Raw genomic sequence first — 24045 nt, 5'->3', positions numbered from 1 at the left:
TGAAAACCTCAAGAGCACATCATTAAAATTAAACAGTAAAAATGTGTTGGTTTTTTTTACAGTGCACAATAAGCTTCCTCTGTTTGTGTCCTGCAGACATCCAGCAGCTGATTGGTCACCAAAAAGAATGTCCCCCTCAGCCACAGGGTGGGAGCTCCACTTTGGAGCAGGCAAAGCTACCAATTAAAGAGGAAGAACTCTCCATCACTCAGGAGGGAGAGCATCTTCTCGGGCCAGAGGAGGCTGATCTCACCAGGTTGCCACTGACTGGTGTGTCTGCGGTGACCGAAGACCCTGAAGACAAACCACCTGAGTCCTCACAGCTTCATCATAGTCCAAGTGAGGAGATGAGAGAGGCGGAGCCACAGCCCCCCTATGTTAAAGAAGAAGGGGAGGAGCCACAGCCCCACTGTGTTAAAGGGGGTGAGGGGGAGCCACAGCCCCCCTGTATTAAAGAAGAAGAGGAGGCGCCACAGATCCCCTGTGTTAAAGAGGAAGAGGAGGAGCCACAGCCCACCCACATTAAAGAGGAAAGGGAGGAGCCACAGCCCCCCTGTGTTAAAGAGGAAGAGGAGGAGCCACAGCCCACCCACATTAAAGAGGAAAGGGAGGAGCCACAGCCCCCCTGTGTTAAAGAGGAAGGGAAGGAGCCACAGCCCCCCTGTATTAAAGAGGAAGAGGAGGTGCCACAGATCCCCTGTGTTAAAGAGGAAGAGGAAGAGGAAGAACTCTCCATCACTCAGGAGGGAGAGCATCTTCTTGGGTCAGAGGAGGATGAGCTCACCAGGTTGCCACCAGGTGTCTCTGTGAAGACCGAAGACCCTGATGACAAACCACCTGAGTCCTCACAGCTTCATCATAGTCCAAGTGAGGAGATGAGAGAGGCGGAGCCTTCATGCAGCAGCTCACTGCAACACATGACAACAGAAGCTGATGGAGACCACTGTGGAGGATCACAAGCAGACAACCTCTTAGCTCCACTGTCAGATAGTGACAACACAACGTCACACTCTCCTGAAGGTGAAGACAGTGACTTCACCCAAGAATCTCTGAGCAGCGATACAGACTGTGAAGGTGATATGATGACTCACACTGGCAACAAACACTCTGAAAGCTCTAAAAAGAAGACAGGTAAACGTTTTAACTGCTCAGTTTGTGATAAAATATTTTCTAGTAAGAGTCATCTGGCTCAACACATGAGAACACACACAGGAGAAAAACCTTTTTCTTGCTCAGACTGTGGAAAATGCTTCACTCAAAAGACACACATGACATCACACATGAGAACACACACAGGAGAAAAACCTTTTAGTTGCTCAGACTGTGGTAAATGCTTCACTGAAAAGACAAATATGCAGAGACACATGAGAACACACAAAGGAGAAAAACCTTTTAGTTGCACAGATTGTGGGAAACGCTTCACTGAAAAGATAACCATGCAAAGACACACGAGAACACACACAGGAGAAAAACCTTTTAGTTGCTCAGACTGTGGTAAACGCTTCACTCAAAAGAAAATCATGCAAAGACACATGAGAACGCACAAAGGAGAAAAACCTTTTAGTTGCACAGATTGTGGTAAACATTTCACTGAAAAGGCAAATATGCAAAGACACATGAGAACACACAAAGGAGAAAAACCTTTTAGTTGCACAGATTGTGGTAAACGCTTCACTGAAAAGATAACCATGCAAAGACACATGAGAACACACACAGGAGAAAAACCTTTTAGTTGCTCAGGCTGTGGTAAACGCTTCACTCAAAAGAAAATCATGCAAAGACACATGAGAACACACAAAGGAGAAAAACCTTTTAGTTGCACAGATTGTGGTAAACGCTTCACTGAAAAGATAACCATGCAAAGACACATGAGAACGCACAAAGGGAAAAAACCATTTACTTGCTCATATTGTGGCGACACATTTTTTTGGAACTGCTCTTTGAAAATACACATGCAGAGTCACTGATTGTCTACTGCAGGTGTCGGCAACCCGCGGCTCTTCAACCTCCTTCTTGCGGCTCATTTCGCCGAGTGCAGTGATTTATTTTTTTTTTTTCAAACACCAAAGTATGGAAAATGTGCATTTTCGAAATGAATGTGAAATATCCCACTCACTGCATGTCCGTGAATGCACCTAGACTGCATGACGTCGGCGCATGTGGGCGGGGCTCCAGCACATCACAGATTATCGACAGCGGAGTAGCGTAGCCACGTCCAGCCAAACCACACTTCCAGATGAGCTGAACGAGTTCTATGCCCGCTTCGACACACAAACTCCTGATGAGCAGAGAGGGTGGCTGGACTTGGGGAGCACACAGGACTCACCTCTCATGGTGACATCAGCTGATGTGCGCAGGGTTCTGAACAAAACAAACCCTTGAAAAGCAGCAGGCCCAGACAACATCTCAGGCCGTGCACTTCGAGTTTGCTCATCAGAGCTAGCTGATGTGCTTGCTGACGTATTTAACCTGTCACTTGCACAAGCATCTGTACTGACCTGCTTTAAGTCCACCACCATAGTGCCCGTACCCAAGAAGAGCAACGTGACCTGCTTGAATGACTATCGCCCTATAGCACTCACTCCTATTGTAATGAAGTGCTTTGAAAGAATAGTCATGACCCACATCAAAAAGAGCATCCCGGCAACTGTGGACCCTCTACAGTTTGCATACCGCCAGAACCGGTCCACGGATGATGCAGTCAACACTGCCATCCACACAGCCCTTTCATCTACAGGGCCAGGACACATATGTCAGAATGCTATTTATAGACTATAGCTCTGCTTTTAATACAGTCAGCCCCACAAACTCACAAATAAGCTCCTCACACTTGGCCTGTCACCCTCCCTCTGTAACTGGGTGTTTAACTTTCTAACAGGCAGGCCCCAGTCAGTCAGAGTCCACAATCGCACATCCAGCTCAAGAATTGTGAGCACTGGGACCCCACAGGGGTGTGTGCTGAGTCCGCTCCTCTACACGCTCTTCACCTACAATTGCGTGGCCTCCCAGAACAACACCAGCATCATTAAATTTGCGGATGACACTACAGTCATCGGACTGATCACTGGTGGTGTTGAAACATCATACAGAAGAGAGGTGGCGGACCTCATAGCTTGGTGTCGTGATAACAATCTCCATCTCAATACAGATAAGACTAAAGAGATGATCATCGACCCAAGAACAAGGGAAAAGGAGCCGCATAGACCCCTGTTTATTGATGAGACTGAGGTGGAGAGGGTGAAAACCTTCAAGTTCCTTGGCACACACATCAGCGAGGACCTCACCTGGTCTCACAACACCCAACAAATGATGAAGAAGTCCCAAAGGAGACTGTACTTCCTGAGAAGACTGAGGAAATTTGGCATGTCCACCACAATCCTGAGTTGCTTCTACAGATGCACTATGGAAAGTGTCCTTACCGCCTCCATCACTGTTTGGTACGGTAACTGTACAACACGTGATAGGAAGGCACTCCAGCGGGTGATCAAGACCTCACAGAACATTGTTGGGGCAGCCCTCCCCTCACTGCAAGACATTTATAAAACTAGAGTCCTACGAAGAACACACAACCTCATCAAGGACAGCACACATCCACAACACTCATTATTCACACTCCTACCGTCAGGCAGACGCTACAGGAGTTTGAAGTCCAGGACCACAAGGCTGGCAAACAGCTTTTACCACAGGCCATCAGGCTTCTCAACGAGGCACTCACACACACCGCACGCAACACACGCACACACTTATAGCACTTTATTTATTTACTTATTTATTCATTTATTTGTATTAATGTCTCTTCTGTTGTTGTTGTTGCTTAATTTATTGGTATTTATGTTTCTTATGTTCTTATTATTTTTCTTGTGCTTTCTTTCTTTTCTTGGGAGAATGAACAGAATAAGAATTTCATTGCATAGTATAACTGCTGTTTTACCATGCACATGACAATAAAACTCTTGAATCTTAAATCTTGAAGAATCTTCCATCCTTTTGTCTGCAACCAAGCTTAGGTAGATTTTGAGGTATGCTTGGGGTCGTTGTCATGTTGAAAGATCCAATGTCACCCAAGCTTCAGATTTGTCACTGACTGCAAGGTCTCCTGGTAGTCACTTGAATTTTTGATACCTTTTACACGCTGGAGATTCCTCGTACCTGAAGAAGCAAAACAGCCCCAGAGCATTACGGGCCGTTATGGGTCGTGTTTCCACTGTGCCTTTTAGCTTTAAATTTGCGAACGATGCTTCCAATTGTGTCTTGTGAAATGTTTCATACCTTTGCTATCTTTTTATAACCATATCTTTGCTAATGCAGAGAAATGACCTCCTCTCTAGTCGAGAAGGAGCTGGGTGTCGCAGTCGTTTTAAATCTGATCATTATGGTTCTGTCCACATCTGCGGGTGTTTTCAACACCTGATTGAAAATGAAAATTATGAGTGGTCATCTTTGAGGGGTTGAATAATTTTGTCAGTGAGGAAACCACAAAAAGGCAATTTGTTGATCTTATTCAGAAAAAGTACACTAAGTCCCCGACTAACGAACATCCGACATGCGAACACTCGGAGATACGAACACCAGCCGACTGGTCTATTTTTTCATGTGTTTTGCCTTATAAGTCCATATTTATACTGTACATGCTTGACCAGCCGAGGGCACTGTGACACTGCTAATGGGACCAACAGATACAGGAAGACAAGGAAGAGGAGAGAGGAAGGCTAAGAGTTTTATGATACAACCCGGACAGAGCGTGTGATTAAAGTTTATGAAGAGTTAATAGGCCTGCTTAATTCTACACCACCCACAGAACACTACCTCTTTTAGAAGAGTCTAACGACGACGATGATTTTTACTTTTTTCGATAACTCCTCCTCCTCCACCACAACGACGTATGCTCGACCACTCCTCTTCAAAGGTAAATAACATTTATCATTACGTATTATTATATCACTTTTATTATTGTTTTTTTCATTAATTATCCTGGTTTAATATTACTACTGCATCCAAACTCATATTTACATACATACACATATACTGTATATGTATACACGTACATGTAGTACCTATATCATTGCTAATATTACCTTTTCCCCGACTTAAGAACAATTCGACATAAGAACGGTCGTCTGGAACGTTCGTTCGTTGGGGACTTAGTGTAATGTTGCTGTTTCAGTTGCATTTAGCTAATTTTCAAGTCCTTTTAAGATTTCATTGTAAACATGATTGGAATGTTTTTTTGTTTTTTATTTCCTCCAACACTTTCCCTCTCCCCAGCTACTTCATCCAGCTGCTCCCGGTGGCTCCCGAGACATAGTCTCTCCAACATGTCCTGGGTCTTCCTCGTGGCCTCCTATCGGTTTGACGTGCCCTGAACACCTCCCCCGGGAGGCATTCGGGGGCATCCTGACCAGATGCCCAAGCCATCTCATCTGGCTTCTCTCAGTGCTTCTGACCTTATCTCTAAGGGAGAGCCCAGCCACACTTTGGAGAAAACTCCTTTTGGCCGCTTGTACCCGCCATCTTGTCCCTTCGGTCACTACCCAAACCTCCGACCGTAGGTGAGGGTAGGAACGTAGATCAACCGGTAAATTGAGAGCTTTGCCTTTCAGCTTAGTCACCACAACGGACCGATGCAGGGTCCACATCACTGCAGACGCCGCACCAATTCGCCTGTCGATCTCGCGTTCCATCCTTCCCTCACTTGTGAACAAGACACCGAGGTACTTAAACTCCTCCACTTGGGGAAAGATCTCATCGCTGACCTGGAGATGGCACTCCACCCTTTTCCGAGCGAGAACTACGGTCTCAGTCTTGCAGGTGCTGATTCTCATCCCAGCCGCTTCACTCTGCTGCGAAAATGTTTGTGTTTTCCCAAAGCTTAATTATAATCCATCCATCCATTTTCTATACCGCTTATCCTCATTAGGGTTGCAGGGGCATGCTGGAGCCTATCCCAGCTGACTTCGGGTGACTTCGGACTGGTCGCCAGCCAATCGCAGGGCACATATAGACAAACAATCATTCACACTCACATTCATACCTATTAACCAATTAACTTCACCTGCACGTTTTTGGAAGGAAGCCGGAGTACCCAGAGAAAACCCACGCGCACACGAGGAGAACATGCAAACTCCACACAGAAATGCCCAAGGGAGAATCGAACACAGTTCTTCCCGTTCTCCAGGCTGTTACTGTGTTGGCCAACGTGCTAACCACTAGACCACTAGACTAGCCCTAATTATAATCATGATAAAGAAATTACAGGCAAATAGGAAAAATTATTCAATTTTATTGAAAAACTCCAAAAGTACAGTATCGGCTCAAAATCGGTGATACTGGCTCTGTACTGACTGGGTACCGCATGGGTTGTCTGATGCTGTATTTTATTGTGGACATTGAATGCAACAACATTCAATTCAACAACAAAGCAACCAATCACTCTTTTGAGGTGTAGATGTACTGCTGATTGAGGACCACTAAAATTGTCCCTGCGATGTTGATAAAGCCTTTTTTGGAGCATTTACTTAGTTTCCCCAATGTAGTGCTCTTTGCATTCCTCATCTTTACAGTGGATGGAATAGACCACATTGCTCTGTTTTTGGTTTGGAGCCTTGTCTTTAGGATGCACTCATTTTTGTCTCAGGGTATTTACTGGTTTGAAATAGGTAGGAATTTTGTGTTGCCATAAGATCCTCTGGAGTTTTTCGGAGACCCCCGCTACATAAGGGACTACCACTCCTCTCCTTTTTGCTTCTGTGGGCTTTTGGGTTTCTTTCCCTACTCTCTTCTTTTGACATTTGTTAAAAGCCCACCGTGGGTACCCACAGGTTGAGCGCGCTCTCTGGACATGTTGTGTCTCCTTTTTCCTTCCCTCAGCACTAGTTGGTATTTGTTCCGCTCTATGTTGGAGGGTCCTAATAACCCCTAGTTTATGTTGTAGTGGATGGTTTGATTCAAAAAGCAGGTATTGGTCAGTGTGTGTGGCCTTTCTAAAGACCTCTGTAAGTAGCTGTCTGTCCTCTCCTATAATTACCTTGCAGTCTAAGAAGGCTAGTTGGTTCTCTTTAGCGTCCTCGCAAGTAAATTTGATATTGGTGTCCACCGCATTGATATGATCTGTGAAAGACTGAATTTCTTGTTTTTTGATTATGACAAAGGTGTCATCCACGTATCTAAACCAGTGCCTTGGTTTTGTCCCTGAGAAGGAAGTGAGAGCCTGTTTCTCCATCTCTTCCATGTACAGATTCGCCACTATGGGTGAGACTGGTGAGCCCATAGCACAACCATGAATTTGTCTGTAAAATTTCCCTCTAAACTGAAAATATGTAGTGTTAAGGCAAATTTCCAATAATTGGCAGATGTGGTCAGCAGTAAGTTTTGTTCTCCGATGCAGAGTTGAGTCCTCGAGCAGTCTCTTCCTCACCACCGAGACTGCTGCTGAGGTGGGGACAGATGTGAAAAGTGAAGTCACATGATAAGACACCAAAGTTTCCTCTGGCTCCAATCTGAGGTCTTTGATACTCTCCACAAACCCTTTTGTGTTCTCTATATGATGATCAGTGTTGATAAGACATATTTACATATTTAGCTACATTGTACGTGGTAGAGTCAATGCTACAGACAATGGGTCTGAGGGGAAACCCTTCCTTGTGAATTTTTGGAAGGCCATAGATACATGGTGTAGCCTCCCCAGGGTATAACCTATGATACATCTGTCTGTCAATTAGTTCTTCCTTCTCTAACTTTTGGAGACAGTGTATGATTTCTTTCTTATACCTACTGGATGGGTCCCTTTTAAGTTGCTCATATGTGTTGGCATCACTAATTAGACTTGTTATTTTTTCTTCATAGTCCAATGTGAGAACCACTGTGCATCTGCCCTTATCAGCTGGTAAGATGGTGATGCTCTCATCTTTCTGCAGAGCCGCTAATGCTTTCCTCTCACCTACCGTGATATTGGACGGTGGTGGTTTAGCACTACTGAGAAGGGCCGATATTCTCAGACGAAGGTCCCCTGCCTCTGTTCTAGAAAGGTTATTGTTCCTGATGGCCGATTCAGCTGCTGTGATATAGTCTACTGTGGGTATCGTTTTAGGAGTCACTGAGAAGTTGAGACCCTTGGTTAATACTGCCTTCTCCGTCTCCGAGAGGCTTCTGTCTGACAGATTTTTGATCCAATTTTCTTTAGTATTGGTCTGATTCCCCCCCTCCTCAGTGTTTACGGCAAGCTGTGGTCGATTTTCCAATAGAAGTTTCTGGAATTTTCCCTTATGCCTTTCTTTGGTTTTGCTATGGTGCTTCATATAACCCGATTTAATAAATTCACAAACCTCCTGATCATAGGAAGTAGAAAAAAAGGGAGTGTTTGATTTACTGACTGTGTTACTCTCGCCTCAGTGTAGTGTTTTTTTAATTATCGGTTATCTGAGCTATTTTTGATGATATCAGATTTATCGGTATGGTCCCATAATTCTCTCATATGGGTCCGATAATAATCGTGCACCCCTATGTGGTGTAATTGTGTTGGATAGAGAGAGAGAACTACAGGTCTAACATGAATGACGTCATAGAAGCGACCGGGGGAGAGAGGATAACTTCCGGGTAGAGTTCAGAGGGAGGACAAAAAACAAAATAGGGATGTGTTTCTAAGACAGGATAGTGAGGAGAGTGTGATGGATGTTGAAATTAATGTGAATGAATTGCTGACAGTATTAAATAAAAGTAAAGATACTGCAACAGGAGAAGACCAGTTGAGTTATATTATGTTACAGAACTTACCAGAAAATATGTTGGGAAAAATATGATATTTATTTAACAAGATGTGGGAAGAAGGGAAAATACCGAAGCAGTGGAAAAGTGCATTGATTTTACCATTTAATAAACCTGGTAAGGATCCAAAGCATCCTGAGAACTATCGACCTATTGCTCTAACATCACATCTATGCAAATGGATGGAGAAAGTTCTAGTTAGAAGACTTCATTATTTCCTTGAACGTCCACGGTTACTTGCAACTTATCAGTGTGGGTTTAGAAAAGGACGATCAACAATGGATGCTGTAGTGAGAGTAAGTCATGAAATAGAGAAAAGCTTTCCAGTGGAAGACTTGATGAATATTCTATTCTTTGATATTGAAAAGGCTTATGACTCCATGTGGCGGGAAGGTTTATTGATTAAGATGAATAGGATGGGAATTAGAGGTAGGCTTTATAACTGGGTTCTTGATTTCATATCAGACAGAAAATTCAAAGTAAAAATAGGATCAGAGATGTCAGAAGAATACAGTATAGCAAATGGTATACCACAGGGGAGTGTAATTAGCCCAGTTTTGTTTAATGTAATGATAAATGATATATTCATGAGTTTGGAAAGAAGGATTGGGTCGGCCCTACACGCAGATGATGGAGTTATTTGGGCAAGGGGACGAGATTCTGTAAACGTGACAAGTAAAATGAAGGAAGCAATAAAGAAGATAGAACAATGGTGGTATGACTGGGGATTTAAGCTATCACCCAATAAAACATGTTACATGACGATTACCAGGAAAAAAGGCATAAAAAATCAGAACCTGATGCTGTATGGACAAAACATTGCAAAAGTAGACAATCTGAAATACCTTGGTATGTGGCTAGATCAGAAAGGCACATGGAAGACCCATGTGGAAAAGGTAGAAGAGAAATGTAAGAAGATTATAAACTTAATGAGAGCTGTTACAGGTAAGGAGTGGGGAGCAGATAAACAATCACTAATGTATATACGTATATAGAGCTTTGATGAGAGCAAATATAGATTATGGAAGTTTTGTAAATGGAGCTGCAGCTAAAACACATTTAAGGAAAATAGAAATATTCCCAAAGCATTTAGGATAAGTACAGGTGCAATCACATCAACACCAATGAAAGCAATGCAGGTTGAGTTAGGAGAAGTAGCGTATGACCTGAGAAGAGATCAACTTATGTTGACATACTGGAGTAGACTTAAAGGATGTAGGCATGGACATCTGGCCAAGGATGTGATGGAGGACTGTTGGGAGTATAATGCAACCAAAAGTAATAGCTTTGGGCGGGTAATTAAAGATAAAATAGATAAATATAACATAACAAATATACATATTAATAATTCTACACCCATAAGCAATATTCTTATCTGGCTATTTCCAAAACCTGTAGTAGATGTATATACAACAGAGTTAAAAAATAAATGGAAAGATAGTGAAAAAGGACATAAAGCAAGTCAATATATTAGAAACAAATATTACAGTTATTTAGATATTTCTACAGATGGATGAAAAAGCGAAGAAGGGAAGGTGGGGATTGGAATCTATGGACCACCAATGAACTATAGCATCATTAAAAGATTACCAGACCAGCTCTCGGTTTATACAGCAGACATGATGGCAATGATTATTGGCCTGCAATGGATAGAGGAAATAAAAGCAGATAGAGGGGTATGCTGTGTGGACTCTCTGGCAGCCTTATACAGTATAAAAGATATGGAATCAAGTGGGGAGGATTTACTATTAGAAATACATCAAAGCCTGTTCCAGTGACGCATGTTCAAAATAGAAATAAGATTCTGCTGGGTACCTGCACATGTAGGGGTGGAAGGGAACGAGGTGGCAGATAAAATGGCTAAAATGGGGATTAGAAGAAATGAAATTATAAATGTACCTGCTGGTAAAGGCGAAGTTAAGGCAATAATCAAAAAACAAATGATGGAGAAATGGCAAAATAGGTGGGATGAGGGGAGTAGCGGGAGAAAGAGGAAATAGTGTTAACTAGGATGAGGTTTAATCACACCGGGTTCAATGACAAGATGTTTTTGGTAGGGAAATGTAAATCAAAAGTATGTATGTATGTATGCAAAAGTATAGAGGACGTAGAACACACACTGAAAAAAATAATTTGGCCTACTTACTCAGATTTATGTAGTATTTCAATTACATGACAAATTTCCATCCAATTGAATTAAGTTTTCTGAATGTAAAGAATAAAATAAAATTTATGTAATTAAATCAAATAAAACTGAGATGAATGGAACAGAGATAATTTATGTCCCAACCGCTACCAGAATTTACCTTATATATTTAATAAAGTCTACGTAATGCTGTCAATAAAGTTTATGTAGACGTTTTAATTAAATTCATGTAATGTTGTTAATAAGGTTAATTTAACATTGTTAATAAAGTTTATGTAATGCTATCAATGTAGGTTTATGTAAAACTTAAAACTGTATTTAATACAAATGATGAATAGTTTAAAAATGCTGATGTACACATTACAGTTATTTACCTTTCATCTATTTGGTCACGTGTATTATATCAGAAAAAGGGACACATTTTCAATTAAAACCAATTTATTGGTTTTAACAAACAGTTTAAAGAAATTGGCAGTGTTTGAATAAATGAAAAAAACATGCTTAACTCTTCATCGCCAAAACAATTTTCCTTCAGGTAACATGAGGACATCAAGGGAAAACCTATTTTAAAAAGCATCAAATATGATGTGAATATCCAATATGCCAAGAATGATATTCCCGATGCAGATAAATCTTCAATAAAAACCCTCCCTGCTGAAAACATGAACTACGAAAAGTGACTGTAGTGTGAAAAATACATTTTGTTTACAATTTCCCCACAAATTGTTATGACTTCACTGGATGCTGATGCTTCAGCTCCGATCCCTTGTTCTTTGGAGGGATCTGTGAGGGACAGTAAACTACCAGCTGTAGTGAGCAAGTGAGTGGTCAGAATGGGATTCATCTCAATTCTGAGGTACAGTCAAACCTGTCTATAGCGGCCACTAAAGGGAAACGGCAAAAGTGGCCGCTATAGGCAGGTGGCCGTTATAGACAGGTTGGTGGCCATTTTGAATTTGTGCACGCACATATTAACATGTCTGTGATTAGAAGCTTGTTGTGTTTGCAGATACATATAATTATACTGTTACATGTTGACCAGTAGAGGGCACTGTGGGACTGCGGATAAAAGTTGTAAAGAACTACTAGGTTGATAAACCGCTGTTAATAAAGCCATTAAAGTGCATCGGCGAGGTGAGTCTCTCCTTCCCCACAACAAGCGGCATTACAGTATTGACCAGTGCACACCAGGAAATAAACGGTGTCACTGTCTGCAACAAGCTCCAAGTGTTTGTTGATTTTAAGAGTCAAGATGCCTCCAAAGAAACGTATTCAGATTGACTTCAAAATCAAAACACATTAGAATCATGATTTTCTTGGCATGTTTTCAGTAATATATACTTATCGTAATATCACAGAATATTGCATTAAAGGGATTGTTGGGATTCTTTGCCATGAAGTTGTATGACATCCCCACCAGCAGTGTAGTGCATCAACGGTGACTTACCCCCTCTTTGTCCCATGAGCCCAGTTTTGGTCAGATTTCGGTGATGTATGTGTTCCACAGTTTTGAGATGCAGGGATGTGACGTAGTGGTCTTCAGCCGCCGTGGAACACATACACAACAATGGTCTCGCAGTGATACGATGGGAGAGAGTAATGCCGAGAGATTGCGAGATCTGATTCTTTCGAGGAAGCATTTTTGTGATGCAAATGTATTACTCTTTTTAACGCATATTGTTTTGAGGAGCCAAACTCTTTAAGTGACCCCACCAACTAACCAGAACTACGTTCCTCATCACTGAAGTCCGAACAGAAATCCGCTCACAGGACAAAGTGGGGGATAAGTTTCTGTTGATGCACTACACTGCTGATGGGGGTGTCAAAAAATCCCAGCTATGCCTTTAATTTGAAGGAAAAAAACTGAATTAATGAGATAATTATCTCAAAATGTATCTGAATCCTTCCTTCTGACCACTCACTTGCTCACCAAACAGCTGGTAGTTTACTGTCACTCACCCACCCCCGCAAAGAACAAAGGCTTGGGGCAGAAGCATCAGCATCGGAGTGAACAGAGCAAGAAGACATTCCTGTATCCATGTGTAATGTCTGTGTGATATCAAACCCATAACTAACTCCATCATAGCACTATGTCATTCAGAAGAAGAAATGGGCTGAATTGTTTTTCTCCCCCAGTATTTCCAAGATAATTACTGCATTAATTTCAAAACACAGCAGACATATTTTCTGTTATGTTTCTCTATGCTCATATGTTTACTCACCGAGCATTCCATGACAAGTGGCTTGATGTCCTCATTCAGGCAGACACACAGGGATTTCAAGATGCACTCTCACTTAACGTGTATACTTTGTATGTAACGTGTATGTCATCTGTCTGCAGTGAAAAACAGATTTAGTTCAGAAATTAAGTATAAGTGACACTTCTACCTTTTAACTGGAAAAAATTCCAGAGTACAAATCTTAGTTGTCAATGACATTATCTGACGGATCTTCTTTCCTGCAACTCCCCCCTTGTTGCGGAATACCTTCATCAGGTTATCTGTGTGCTTGTCCAACTGGGAGATGAACCGTGATTCAAGAGGCATCACATTTTTTCCGCATAAACTCTGTATTAACCTAATGGATAAAATGAAAAGACAAATTTATATATACTGTAGCATGTGTGTGTGTGTGTGTGTGTGTTTTTTTTTTAAGTAAATCAGTGGTTCTCAATAGTTATCCCCTGGAGGGGTGTTGTGACCCACTGTAAATTAGTCAATACAGGCAAATAAGATATACACATTACTTACCCTTAACTGAACAGGTGGATTGCATAACCTATACTTGAGTACTTTTGGGCTGTACGTTTACGAAAAACGACAATTGTTTGGCAGCTTTCGTGCACGCAGCTGCGTGCGTGTGTGCGTGCAGCAGCATAGAGGAGGGAGGAGATCACGCGTGATGTTATTTGATAAATAAAACGAAGTAGAAACATTACTTAAACTTCGTGTTATAGTATTAGTTATTAGCGACATTTTTGATCGATGTAATAGTGTTGGCGTTTTTTTTTCTTTCAGCAAAAGATCTTGTTTCCATCATTAGAGGTGTGCTGACTACGTACACAAACACCCCCCTGAGCAGAGACAGGAGCTGACAGCTGAAAGCAGAGGAAGGAAAGAGCTACAACGAGCTTATAGCACACACTGCTCACCTGCAGCCAACGTAGTTATGGACAACTTTTATTCAATAAACGTTTGGCGGAGATTTGAATAAACGCTTTGTACGTGACCCTACTTATCGAACAACTTCCCCGGACACAACTTCAAAATAAAAGTATTTTGTGAAAACAAGCTCTCTTCAAAACGATATCCTCCCGCCTGAGCTATTGCTCTGAAAAGTAAACAAGAAGTGCTGCAATTCATTATTTTGTGTTTTAGTAAATAATAGTAATATATATTCAATAAAGCGCCGATATTCGACGTATTTAGGCAGAAATCTGCACAGCCTATGGAAACCTCCAGCAAGCCACTAATTATCTACATTTTCCTGCTTTAGATAGACGCGAGTTGCGCCACTAACTGTTCTGAATCAAATCATAGACAGGTCGCCCATCTGGGAGGATTATCAATATAAGCAGCAGGCACTTGCCGTTCTGTATTGTCAAAAATAATAAATGACAAATGAAACGTAAGTTGCGTCTTTTTACACAGACAGTAGTTTACTTATCTTAGCTTAGGTTCAGTAAACACGGAAATAAAAATGGCGGTCAATTAAAACTACAACGCAGCAAAGCTGAACACTGAACGGTGAACGCCAACCTTGCATGGAATATCATCATTCATTGTTGAATATTGTGAAAAAATAACAGAATGACATGTGAAGAGGAAAACTCTTACCAAACTCCAGCAGTGTGGTGGACCAATTCACTGCATCAGCTCCTTGTGGTGAAAAGATTCCCGCTCAGCCTCTTCTTCTTTGGTTTTACTTGAGTAGAAAAATATATCGCTCCAGCTGAATGCTGCCACCTACTGTCCGAACCTTTGTGAAACCCAGTCTCAATGATTTTATGTAGTTTAATCTAATTCATCTCATACTAGAAAGAAACATGCTGATTTTATTCATTTTCATGAATAAAATGTGTAAATATCTGTAGTGAGGTAAAGATTATTAATAATGATCTTATAATGCCTATGACAGCGCATAATCATTTTTTTTCAGTATACTGCCTGAACCTTTATGAAACCCAGTCTCATCGATTTTATGTGTTCTCACCAAATTCATCTCATTCTATAAAGACTCTCGCAGATTTTATTCATTTTGATTAATAGAAAATGTAAATATCCGTATTTAGGTAAAAAGCAGTAATAATAATCTTATAATGCCTATGACAGCTCATAATCATTTTTTTCAGTGCATATTACTACACTGCAAGAGATATAGGGAAGAACGTGTAACGTTAAGGAAAAGGATTAATAAGATGGGAAGGGAATGGAGCATTGAGGGTATTTTAGGAACAGGTGGGGAGGGGGCTAGAGATATACAGAGGGCAGCGATAGAATATTTGAAGGACACAGGATTACATAATAGAATATAGATAATTAGTAGAATATTTTATGATAGTATTCTTAAGATTATTATTAGTAGTAGTCAGGGACGGACTGGGACCAAAAAAAGGCCCTGGACTTTTTCCCCAAATAGGCCCACCCACCAACCGGGGCGCGCCGGGGCCCGCCGGGGGGAGGGTTTTTTTCGATTTGTTTTTTAAATAGGTTCCAGGCCAATGCATTAATTACCTGCGGCGCATAAAGAAATTAATTAGCGGTCATTTACCGTGTCTCCTTATTTTTAATGCAGCCTATTTGTCAAATTCACTGCGTGTTTCTTTTGAGGGCAATAAGCCATTATTTATCATCATCACAACGCAAATCAAATAGGTACAGGCTGATGATCAGAGTAATCAATTGAGTCGCCTAAATAACGTGACTTAACAGTACCTCCTCTTCTTCCTACCCCCCCATATTGGATGTGTCAAGGCTGCGCTGTAAATGAATCCAAGTAAATGTACATACTTTCATAAAGAGCCTTTCTACCAAGACATTTAAGTTAATTCCTCTCGTGTATACATTTTTTTATGGCTAACTGTTTCCCAATTATATTGGTGCGTTTGTGAAGTATAAACGAGAGGAATTAACTTAAATAGCTGCCATAAGAGCCAGCTTTTAGCCAGTTCTTTCGCTTAAGTTAATTATGCTAAGTTAGTGTGTGAATTGACAAATGTTAAGAAATACAATATTACCGTATTTGTAGGACTTGTTTACGTTGATGTGTAGATCGATTCTCACGTGGAAACAATGTTCCCTAGTGTGTGTGTTTCAGTAAGACGTTAATGATTGGTGCACACCACGACATCACCAAGCCAACGAGCAAGAAGCGGCCTTCACAAGTTGCTGTTGTAACTCTCAGAAGACGCTGTTGTACTCCTCTCTAGTGCACGTGGCCAATGAGGTAATATAAATACAATAACCTTTTACACTCTTTAAGTTGTTTAAATATGATGCCGTTCTAAATGAATGTGCTATTGTTAGCCGCTAACGTTAGCAGGTCTATGTAGTACATGCAAAGCCATATTTTGTGTTGTGAATACATTTTATATTCTGTGTCTATCTAAAGAAAAACACCACATCCCCCATTATGAGCCTGCTTTTTTATATCAAGAAGCTCTCCAGGGCAACGAAATTGATGTGTCAAAGCATCGATGTGCACCCTTTATTATTATTGAGCGATACAGTATCGATACAGTTTGGGTAACGTGCCGCAAAGATCGATACAGTTGGTAGCACCAACGATATCATGAACATTAACTTCATTCTTAGCCTCCAACTTTGTCAGAGTTCTCCTTCTGCAGGTGGGTTGAATTGGTAAATAGCCATAATTCTTCTTCTTTTATTGTTTATTGGCGGTTGGCAAGCAGCTTTTAGGTGTGCATTACCTTGTGAACAGGCGTGTGGATCAGAATCTGACCCACTCTATAATCGATACATAAGCCCGTTGTACTTAGAAAGGAAAATATATATACACCTGTAAAGAACATGTCCCGAGTCTAACTGTAAGATATTAGCAACATTGAATCCTAACTTCTCTGGATGAAAGTTATCGTCCAACACACTTCTCCTCTGTTGATACTGCCTGCGCTGAATGAAGACATGACTAGTACGTTCACATACATCACAGTAATGACAAAAGCCTGTTGCATGCTTCCCTATCATATCATAAGTGTACCGTTAGGTCCTGTGCGAGTCCAAGTCTCGTTCTTGTGGCGATGTTTTCTTCTCTCCTATTTCTGCTGCTGCTTCTTACTTGGGCCACTCTTGATTGAATATTTTACAAATGCCTTTCAGTGCTTCGGAACGTGGGATGGAAGAATGTCATGTGACTGCAAGATAAAAGGTGGAGGCTGGAGGTGAGTCCGGATGTTCTTCTATGTCGAGATATGATGATATAATTCAATTCAGCACAGTCTTGTATAAAAAGGTACAAACCTTAACTCATGTAAGCAAATGCACTTGTCTCAAATTGGAAAGCACATTTATTGATTTATTGGTATCAAACTGTGCAGTACAGCAAGTGCATTTAGTGTCAACCAAAGTAAGCGTTTTGTATTTTTGACCGCGCTCGCTGACTCTGTCTCACGCTTCATGACACACTCTTCATACTCAACTCTGTGTTTGCGCTTGAGATGTCGCGTTCCCACCTTTTGCCGACACCGTTGTGTTGCAAACGTTGCATATGATGGTCTGTTGCTCCACATCTGCTCTATCAAAAACCGAGCCACTTCCATATCACAGAGGTACCTCCCCGTTGAGCAGCAATTCCTTTGTCTCGAGCCTACTCCGCCTTCAGCCATGCTCATTTTCTCTCTTTTGTTGTCTCTGCTCTGCCTTTTTCTGCCACCCCTGGACCATGCTTTGGGCCCTATGAAATCTGTTTTATTTTTTTCACCAAATTCATTTTTTTTCAGGATACATTTTTTACAATACTGTGTCATGGAACAAGGAAGTGCGTGTCTCACTTGCTTAGTTGAAAGTCATGTGTTCCGCTTTTACTTTGAACACTGCAAAAAGTCAATATCTTATCAAGAATATTTGTCTTATTCCGCGTCATCTTGTCTAAGATTAAGATTTATAAATGCACAACCATCAACATTACGTAATATGTCATTTAGTCTGAGTAAAGTCTTTATAAAGTCCTTATTATTTCTCTGCTTTTCCAGTAAATAGTTACAGTCTGGGATGGATAAATGCATGACTTTTTTAATGTTATTAATGTTCTTAAATTAATGAAGCAATGATATGAAAGACAACTTGATGGGCATATCCTGGAGAATGCTACACATTCCTGCAGGGTGTGGATGGGGCACACAAATATTTCAAATTACAACCTGACACCAGTTTTGCTGACAGAAATGGACATGAAAACCTCAAGAGCACATCATTAAAATTAAACAGTAAAAATGTGTTGTTTTTTTACAGTACACAATAAGCTTCCACAATAACTCCTGTTTGTGTCCTGCAGACATCCAGCAGCTGATTGGTCACCAAAAAGAATGTCCCCCTCAGCCACAGGGTGGGAGCTCCACTTTGGAGCAGGCAAAGCTACCAATTAAAGAGGAAGAACTCTCCATCACTCAGGAGGGAGAGCATCTTCTCGGGCCAGAGGAGGCTGATCTCACCAGGTTGCCACTGACTGGTGTCTCTGCAGTGACCGAAGACCCTGAAGACAAACCACCTGAGTCCTCACAGCTTCATCATAGTCCAAGTGAGGACATGAGAGAGGCGGAGCCACAGCCCCCCTGTGTTAAAGAGGATGGGGAGGAGCCACAGCCCCCCTGTATTAAAGAGGAGGAGGAGGAGCCACAGATCCCCTGTGTTAAGGTGGAAGAGGAGGAGCTGCAGCCCACCCACATTAAAGAGGAAGAGGAGGAGCCACAGCCCACTTATGTTAAAGAGGAAGAGGAAGAACTCTCCATCACTCAGGAGGGAGAGCATCTTCTAGGGCCAGAGGAGGCTGATCACGCCAGGTTGCCACTGACTGGTGTCTCTGTGAAGACCGAAGACCCTGATGACAAACCACCTGAGTCCTCACAGCTTCATCATAGTCCAAGTGAGGAGATGAGAGAGGCGGAGCCTTCATGCAGCAGCTCACTGCAACACATGACAACAGAAGCTGATGGAGACCACTGTGGAGGATCACAAGCAGACAACCTCTTAGCTCCACTGTCAGATAGTGACGACACAACGTCACACTCTCCTGAAGGTGAAGACAGCGACTTCACCCAAGAATCTCTGAGCGGCGATACAGACTGTGAAGGTGATATGATGACTCACACTGGCAACAAACACTCTGAAAGCTCTAAAAAGAAGACAGGTAAACGTTTTAACTGCTCACTTTGTGATAAAAGATTTTCTAGTAAGAGTCATCTGGCTCAACACATGAGAACACACACAGGAGAAAAACCTTTTAGTTGCACAGACTGTGGTAAACGCTTCTCTCAAAAGACAGCAATGCAAAGACACATGATAACGCACACAGGAGAAAAACCTTTTAGTTGCACAGATTGTGGTAAACGCTTCACTTTAAAGGCAAGCATGCAAAGACACATGATGATACACACAGGAGAAAAACCTTTTAGTTGCTCAGACTGTGGTAAACGCTTCTCTCAAAAGACAGCCATGCAAAGACACATGAGAACACACAAAGGAGAAAAACCTTTTAGTTGCACAGATTGTGGTAAACGCTTCACTGAAACGATAACCATGCGATTACACATGAGAACACACACAGGAGAAAAACCTTTTAGTTGCTCAGACTGTGGTAAACGCTTTACTGAAAAGACAGCCATGCAAAGACACATGAGAACACACACAGGAGAAAAACCTTTTATTTGCACAGATTGTGGTAAACGCTTCACTGAAAAGATAACCATGCAAAGACACATGAGAACACACACAGGAGAAAAACCTTTTAGTTGCTCAGACTGCGGTAAACGCTTTAGTCAAAAGACCAATATGCAAAAACACATGAGATTGCACAAAGGAGAAAAACCTTTTAGTTGCTCATACTGTGGTAAACGCTTCGCTCGAAAGTCAGACATTAGATTACACATGACAACACACACAGGAGAAAAACCTTTTAGTTGCTCAGACTGTGGAAAACACTTCGCTCAAAAGACACATATGAAAAAACACATGAGAATGCACAAAGGAGAAAAACTTTTTAGTTGCTCAGACTGTGGTAAATGCTTCACTGAAAAGACACATATGCAAAGACACATGAGAAAACACACAGGAGAAAAACCTTTTAGTTGCTCAAACTGTGGTAAATGCTTCGCTCGAAAGTCAGACATGGGATTACACATGAGAACACACACAGGAGAAAAACCTTTTAGTTGCTCAGACTGTGGTAAACACTTCGCTCAAAAGACACATATGCGAAAACACATGAGAACACACACAGGAGAAAAACCTTTTACTTGCTCAGACTGTGGTAAACGCTTCACTGAAAAGACAGCAATGCAAAGACACATGAGAACGCACACAGGAGAAAAACCTTTTAGTTGCTCAGGCTGTGGTAAACGCTTCACTCAAAAGGCACCCATGCAAAGACACATGAGAACATGCACAGGAAAAAAACCATTTACTTGCTCATATTGTGGTGACACATTTTTTTGGAACTGTTCTTTGAAAAGACACATGCAGAGTCACTGATGGTCTACTGCAGGTGTTGGCAACCCGCGGCTCACTTTGCCGAGTGCGGTGAGTTTTTTTTTTTTTTTTTTCAAACACCGAAGTATGGAAAATGTGCATTTTCGAAATGAATGTGAAATATCCCACTCACTGCATGTCCGTGAATGCACCTAGACTGCGTTCTGACTGCTGATTGGATGAACAAGGGAGGAGGGGGTAGGCTCGTGTATGCAGTGAGTCTCACTGTGAGGGAAAGAAAAAAGGTGAGAGAGATGGCGGACATCTGTGACTTTGATCTGAGCAACATTTGTGGGCGTTTCTGTGCAAAGCCCAGGAGTTTATAGACCGTGAAGCCCCCCATGCAGGAATATAGCAGCAGGCAGTCGCATCTTGTTTATAATCAGATCAAAAAAGGACTTGGGAATTAGACAGATGCAACTTAAAGCACAACAATATTTTTTGTGATATACCAACGAATGACCTTCCTGTGATTACTACTTTGACAAAATGATTCAACCCCTTGGTCACATACGTCCTTTGTACAAAACCCTTTGGCAATAATAACGTACCTCAGACGTGACACATAGCTCGACACAATTGTCTTTCAGAGATCTACTGGAATCTTAGCCCGTTCCTCATAGGCAAAGGCATGCTGCAACTGCCTTCTTCAAGTCCCACCAGAGATTTTCAATTGGATTTAAGTCAGGCGATTGCGATGGCCACTCTAGAATCTTCCATCCTTTTGTCTGCAACCAAGCTTTGGTAGATTTTGAGGTATGCTTGGGGTCGTTGTCCTGTTGGAAGGTCCAACGTCACCCAAGCTTCAGATTTGTCACTGACTGCACCCAATGTCTCCTGGTAGTTACTTGAATTCTTGATAGTCCTGTCGGAGTTCACCAGCTGTCCCCTGAGGATTTTGCTCCACCTCTCGCTTCAGACACCGGACAGCAGTCGCCGACAGCATCCTCTTTCTGCCGCGCCCAGGTCGTGTTTCCACTTTGCCTTTTAGCTTTAAATTTGCGAACGATGCTTCCAATTGTGTCTTTTGAAATGTTTCATGCCTTTGCTATCTTTTTATAACCGTATCCTTGCTTATGCAGAGAAATGACCTCCTCTCTAGTCTAGAAGGAGCTGGGTGTTGCAGTCGTTTTAAATCTGCTCAGTATGGTTCTGTCCACATCTGCGGGTGTTTTCAACACCTGATTGAAAAGACCTGATGAAACCTCTGTTCTTATGAGTGGTCATCTTTGAGGGGTTGAATAATGTTGTCAGTGAGGAAACACAAAAAGGACATTTGTTGGTGTTATTAGAAAAAGTATTGTTGTCATTTCAGTTGCATTTAGCTAATTTTCAAGTCCTTGTAAGATTTCATTCTAAACATGATTGAAGTGTTTTTTTATGTCCTCCAACACGTTCCCGCAACGAGAGTTGAATAATTTTGAACGCCGCTGTAGATAGATACTTTATTCATCTCCAAGAGAAATTCACATTTCCAGCAGCTCTGCAAAAATGTCATCATGAACTTAATCGCAAAATAAAACCGAGGCAAAAAAGAAAAATACGAAAATGCAGTAAGAATATAAAAATAAATACAGAGCAGGTCACTTTGAATTTGTAGTGCAATAACACACAATAAATGATAATAATAATACATAATAAGGTTATAAGTCCAGTCCTTCCACAACAGGAGATATGTGATGTTACATACAGGTATATCGGAATCAGAAATTGGGAGTTGGACAATATCGCTTATGGGCAAAAAAGCCAATATCAGACATCCCTAAAAAAGAGCCAGCTCGTTACTGCACGTATGGGACTGACTCATTCCTCCTATAAAGTCGTCTGAAAGTCTCCAAAAAGCAACAGCAGCGCTCCGTTTACATATGATGTGACTTGCATGTTAACCAAGCTACAGCGACATTGTTGTTATTATTTTTATGAACATTGTTTCGCCGATCGAACTACATTCCTGCCGTATTGACACTTAGCCAGAACACGTCGGCGAGCTGCTAGCTGGCTAGCGACTAGCTTCACCGTAGACTCGCACGCTCACAACGCCTCAGACACGACCAACAGGTAAGGCTACATATCGGAGATGCCACCACGTTTGGAAACGTTAACGCTAGGCGTAGACGTTCCTTTCTACAACGTTGCTTTGTGAAATCAATGGAAGTTTCGGTAATGCTTGGAATGGTCGAAATAAGCAAAATACTGCAAGTATTCCATGTTATCATGAATGTACCTGCTACTACGTGCTCACAGCATGGATGGAAAACCATTGTTGGAGGTTTTTGGAGGTGTTTTAATAGCAGTGTGTGTAGGCGGAATAGGTGTGTCCCATTACGTGCACTACTGAGCTGTCGCTTTTTTATCTTTAAAACGCACCGAAAAGAGAAAGACCTTTGTGCTCGTGTCTCACCTAAGGATTGTGGAGGATGGGCAAAATTGCGGTAAAAAGTGCAGTTTTCCTTTTAAAGGTGTTTTATTTGACTGTATTCTCTCATCACTAAATGCTGTAACTGATGAAGTCACTTCCTGTTCCATTACTTCCAGATTGGGTCTGGAAAGTCGTGATTTGATTCCTTTTACTGACTTGAGTTCTTATGATTCACTCGTTGGGGTACTGACCGCTTCAAGGAGGCCTTTGAAGGATTTGAGTGACAACAAAATAGTAGTTTTTGCTTTTTTCCCTTATTTTTTTCCTACAGTTGTCTGTAATGAAAGAGAATAGTGATATTATTTAGTTGATATTGTTGTTGATATTTATTTGATATTGATGAAATGTTCACAAAGTGTATTCATTCAAATATTTGTTGTTTTCCCAAAACTTTTGTCAGGTGTTTTATTCTGATTATAATCATGATCCAAAAAAAAAACTACAGGCAAATTTCAATTAAAAAGTACGGTATCGGTATGAAAATTAGCGATACTGGCTCTGTACTGACTGGGTATCGCATGGATTGTCTGATGCTGTATTTTATTGTGGACATTGAACGCAACACCTAATAAAGTATTGTTTTCCAAAGTATCTGTTCCATCCTAAATTGCATCATGTCTGCTTTGTTTTAGTTTCCACTACTCGGTTTGGTCAGTAGAGGGCGCTCTGTGTACACGGCTTGATTGTTTGGGGGCGTTACCGGAAGAAAGCGTAAGAGCATTAAGCAACATAGAACATAGTTCACCACTTTAATACTCCCATCTTTGTGATAAAAAGCGTCACTCTCAGCTTCAGCTACTGCATTCTCCTCGGCCGACACTGACAGTAGCGATACTGCTGTCCTCGTGTCCACGTCTGTTTGTTTTCCACTGGCCTTCTCCTCCACTTTCGGGAATCTGGAAATGTCGGAGTACCGACTGCCTGTGTTCGCCTTACGGTGAGTACCCCGCGCATGCAGAGCAGACTTTACGTTGGCCAGGAAATGTCCAGTTTTTCTCCTCCGATTCCGCTAACGTCCA

The 24045-nt window shown here is 41.6% G+C and overlaps 1 protein-coding gene across 1 annotated transcript in view; it reads left to right on the top strand.

Moving 5' to 3' along the window:
- LOC129187528 (zinc finger protein 184-like) overlaps window positions 1-23623 on the top strand; it is a 30561-nt gene extending 6938 nt beyond the window's left edge. Inside the window, exons 3-4 of the mRNA XM_054786958.1 lie at window positions 97-1959; window positions 18419-23623. Of these exons, the coding sequence (XP_054642933.1) occupies window positions 348-1959; window positions 18419-20610 (3804 nt within the window). The 5' untranslated portion in view covers window positions 97-347 and the 3' untranslated portion in view covers window positions 20611-23623. The remainder of the gene's footprint in view (window positions 1-96; window positions 1960-18418) is intronic.
- The last annotated feature ends 422 nt before the right edge of the window (window positions 23624-24045 follow it).

The sequence above is a fragment of the Dunckerocampus dactyliophorus genome, chromosome 9 (assembly GCF_027744805.1).
Source record: "Dunckerocampus dactyliophorus isolate RoL2022-P2 chromosome 9, RoL_Ddac_1.1, whole genome shotgun sequence".
NCBI lineage: Eukaryota > Metazoa > Chordata > Actinopteri > Syngnathiformes > Syngnathidae > Dunckerocampus > Dunckerocampus dactyliophorus.
This window is presented reverse-complemented; position numbering and strand designations above follow the sequence as displayed.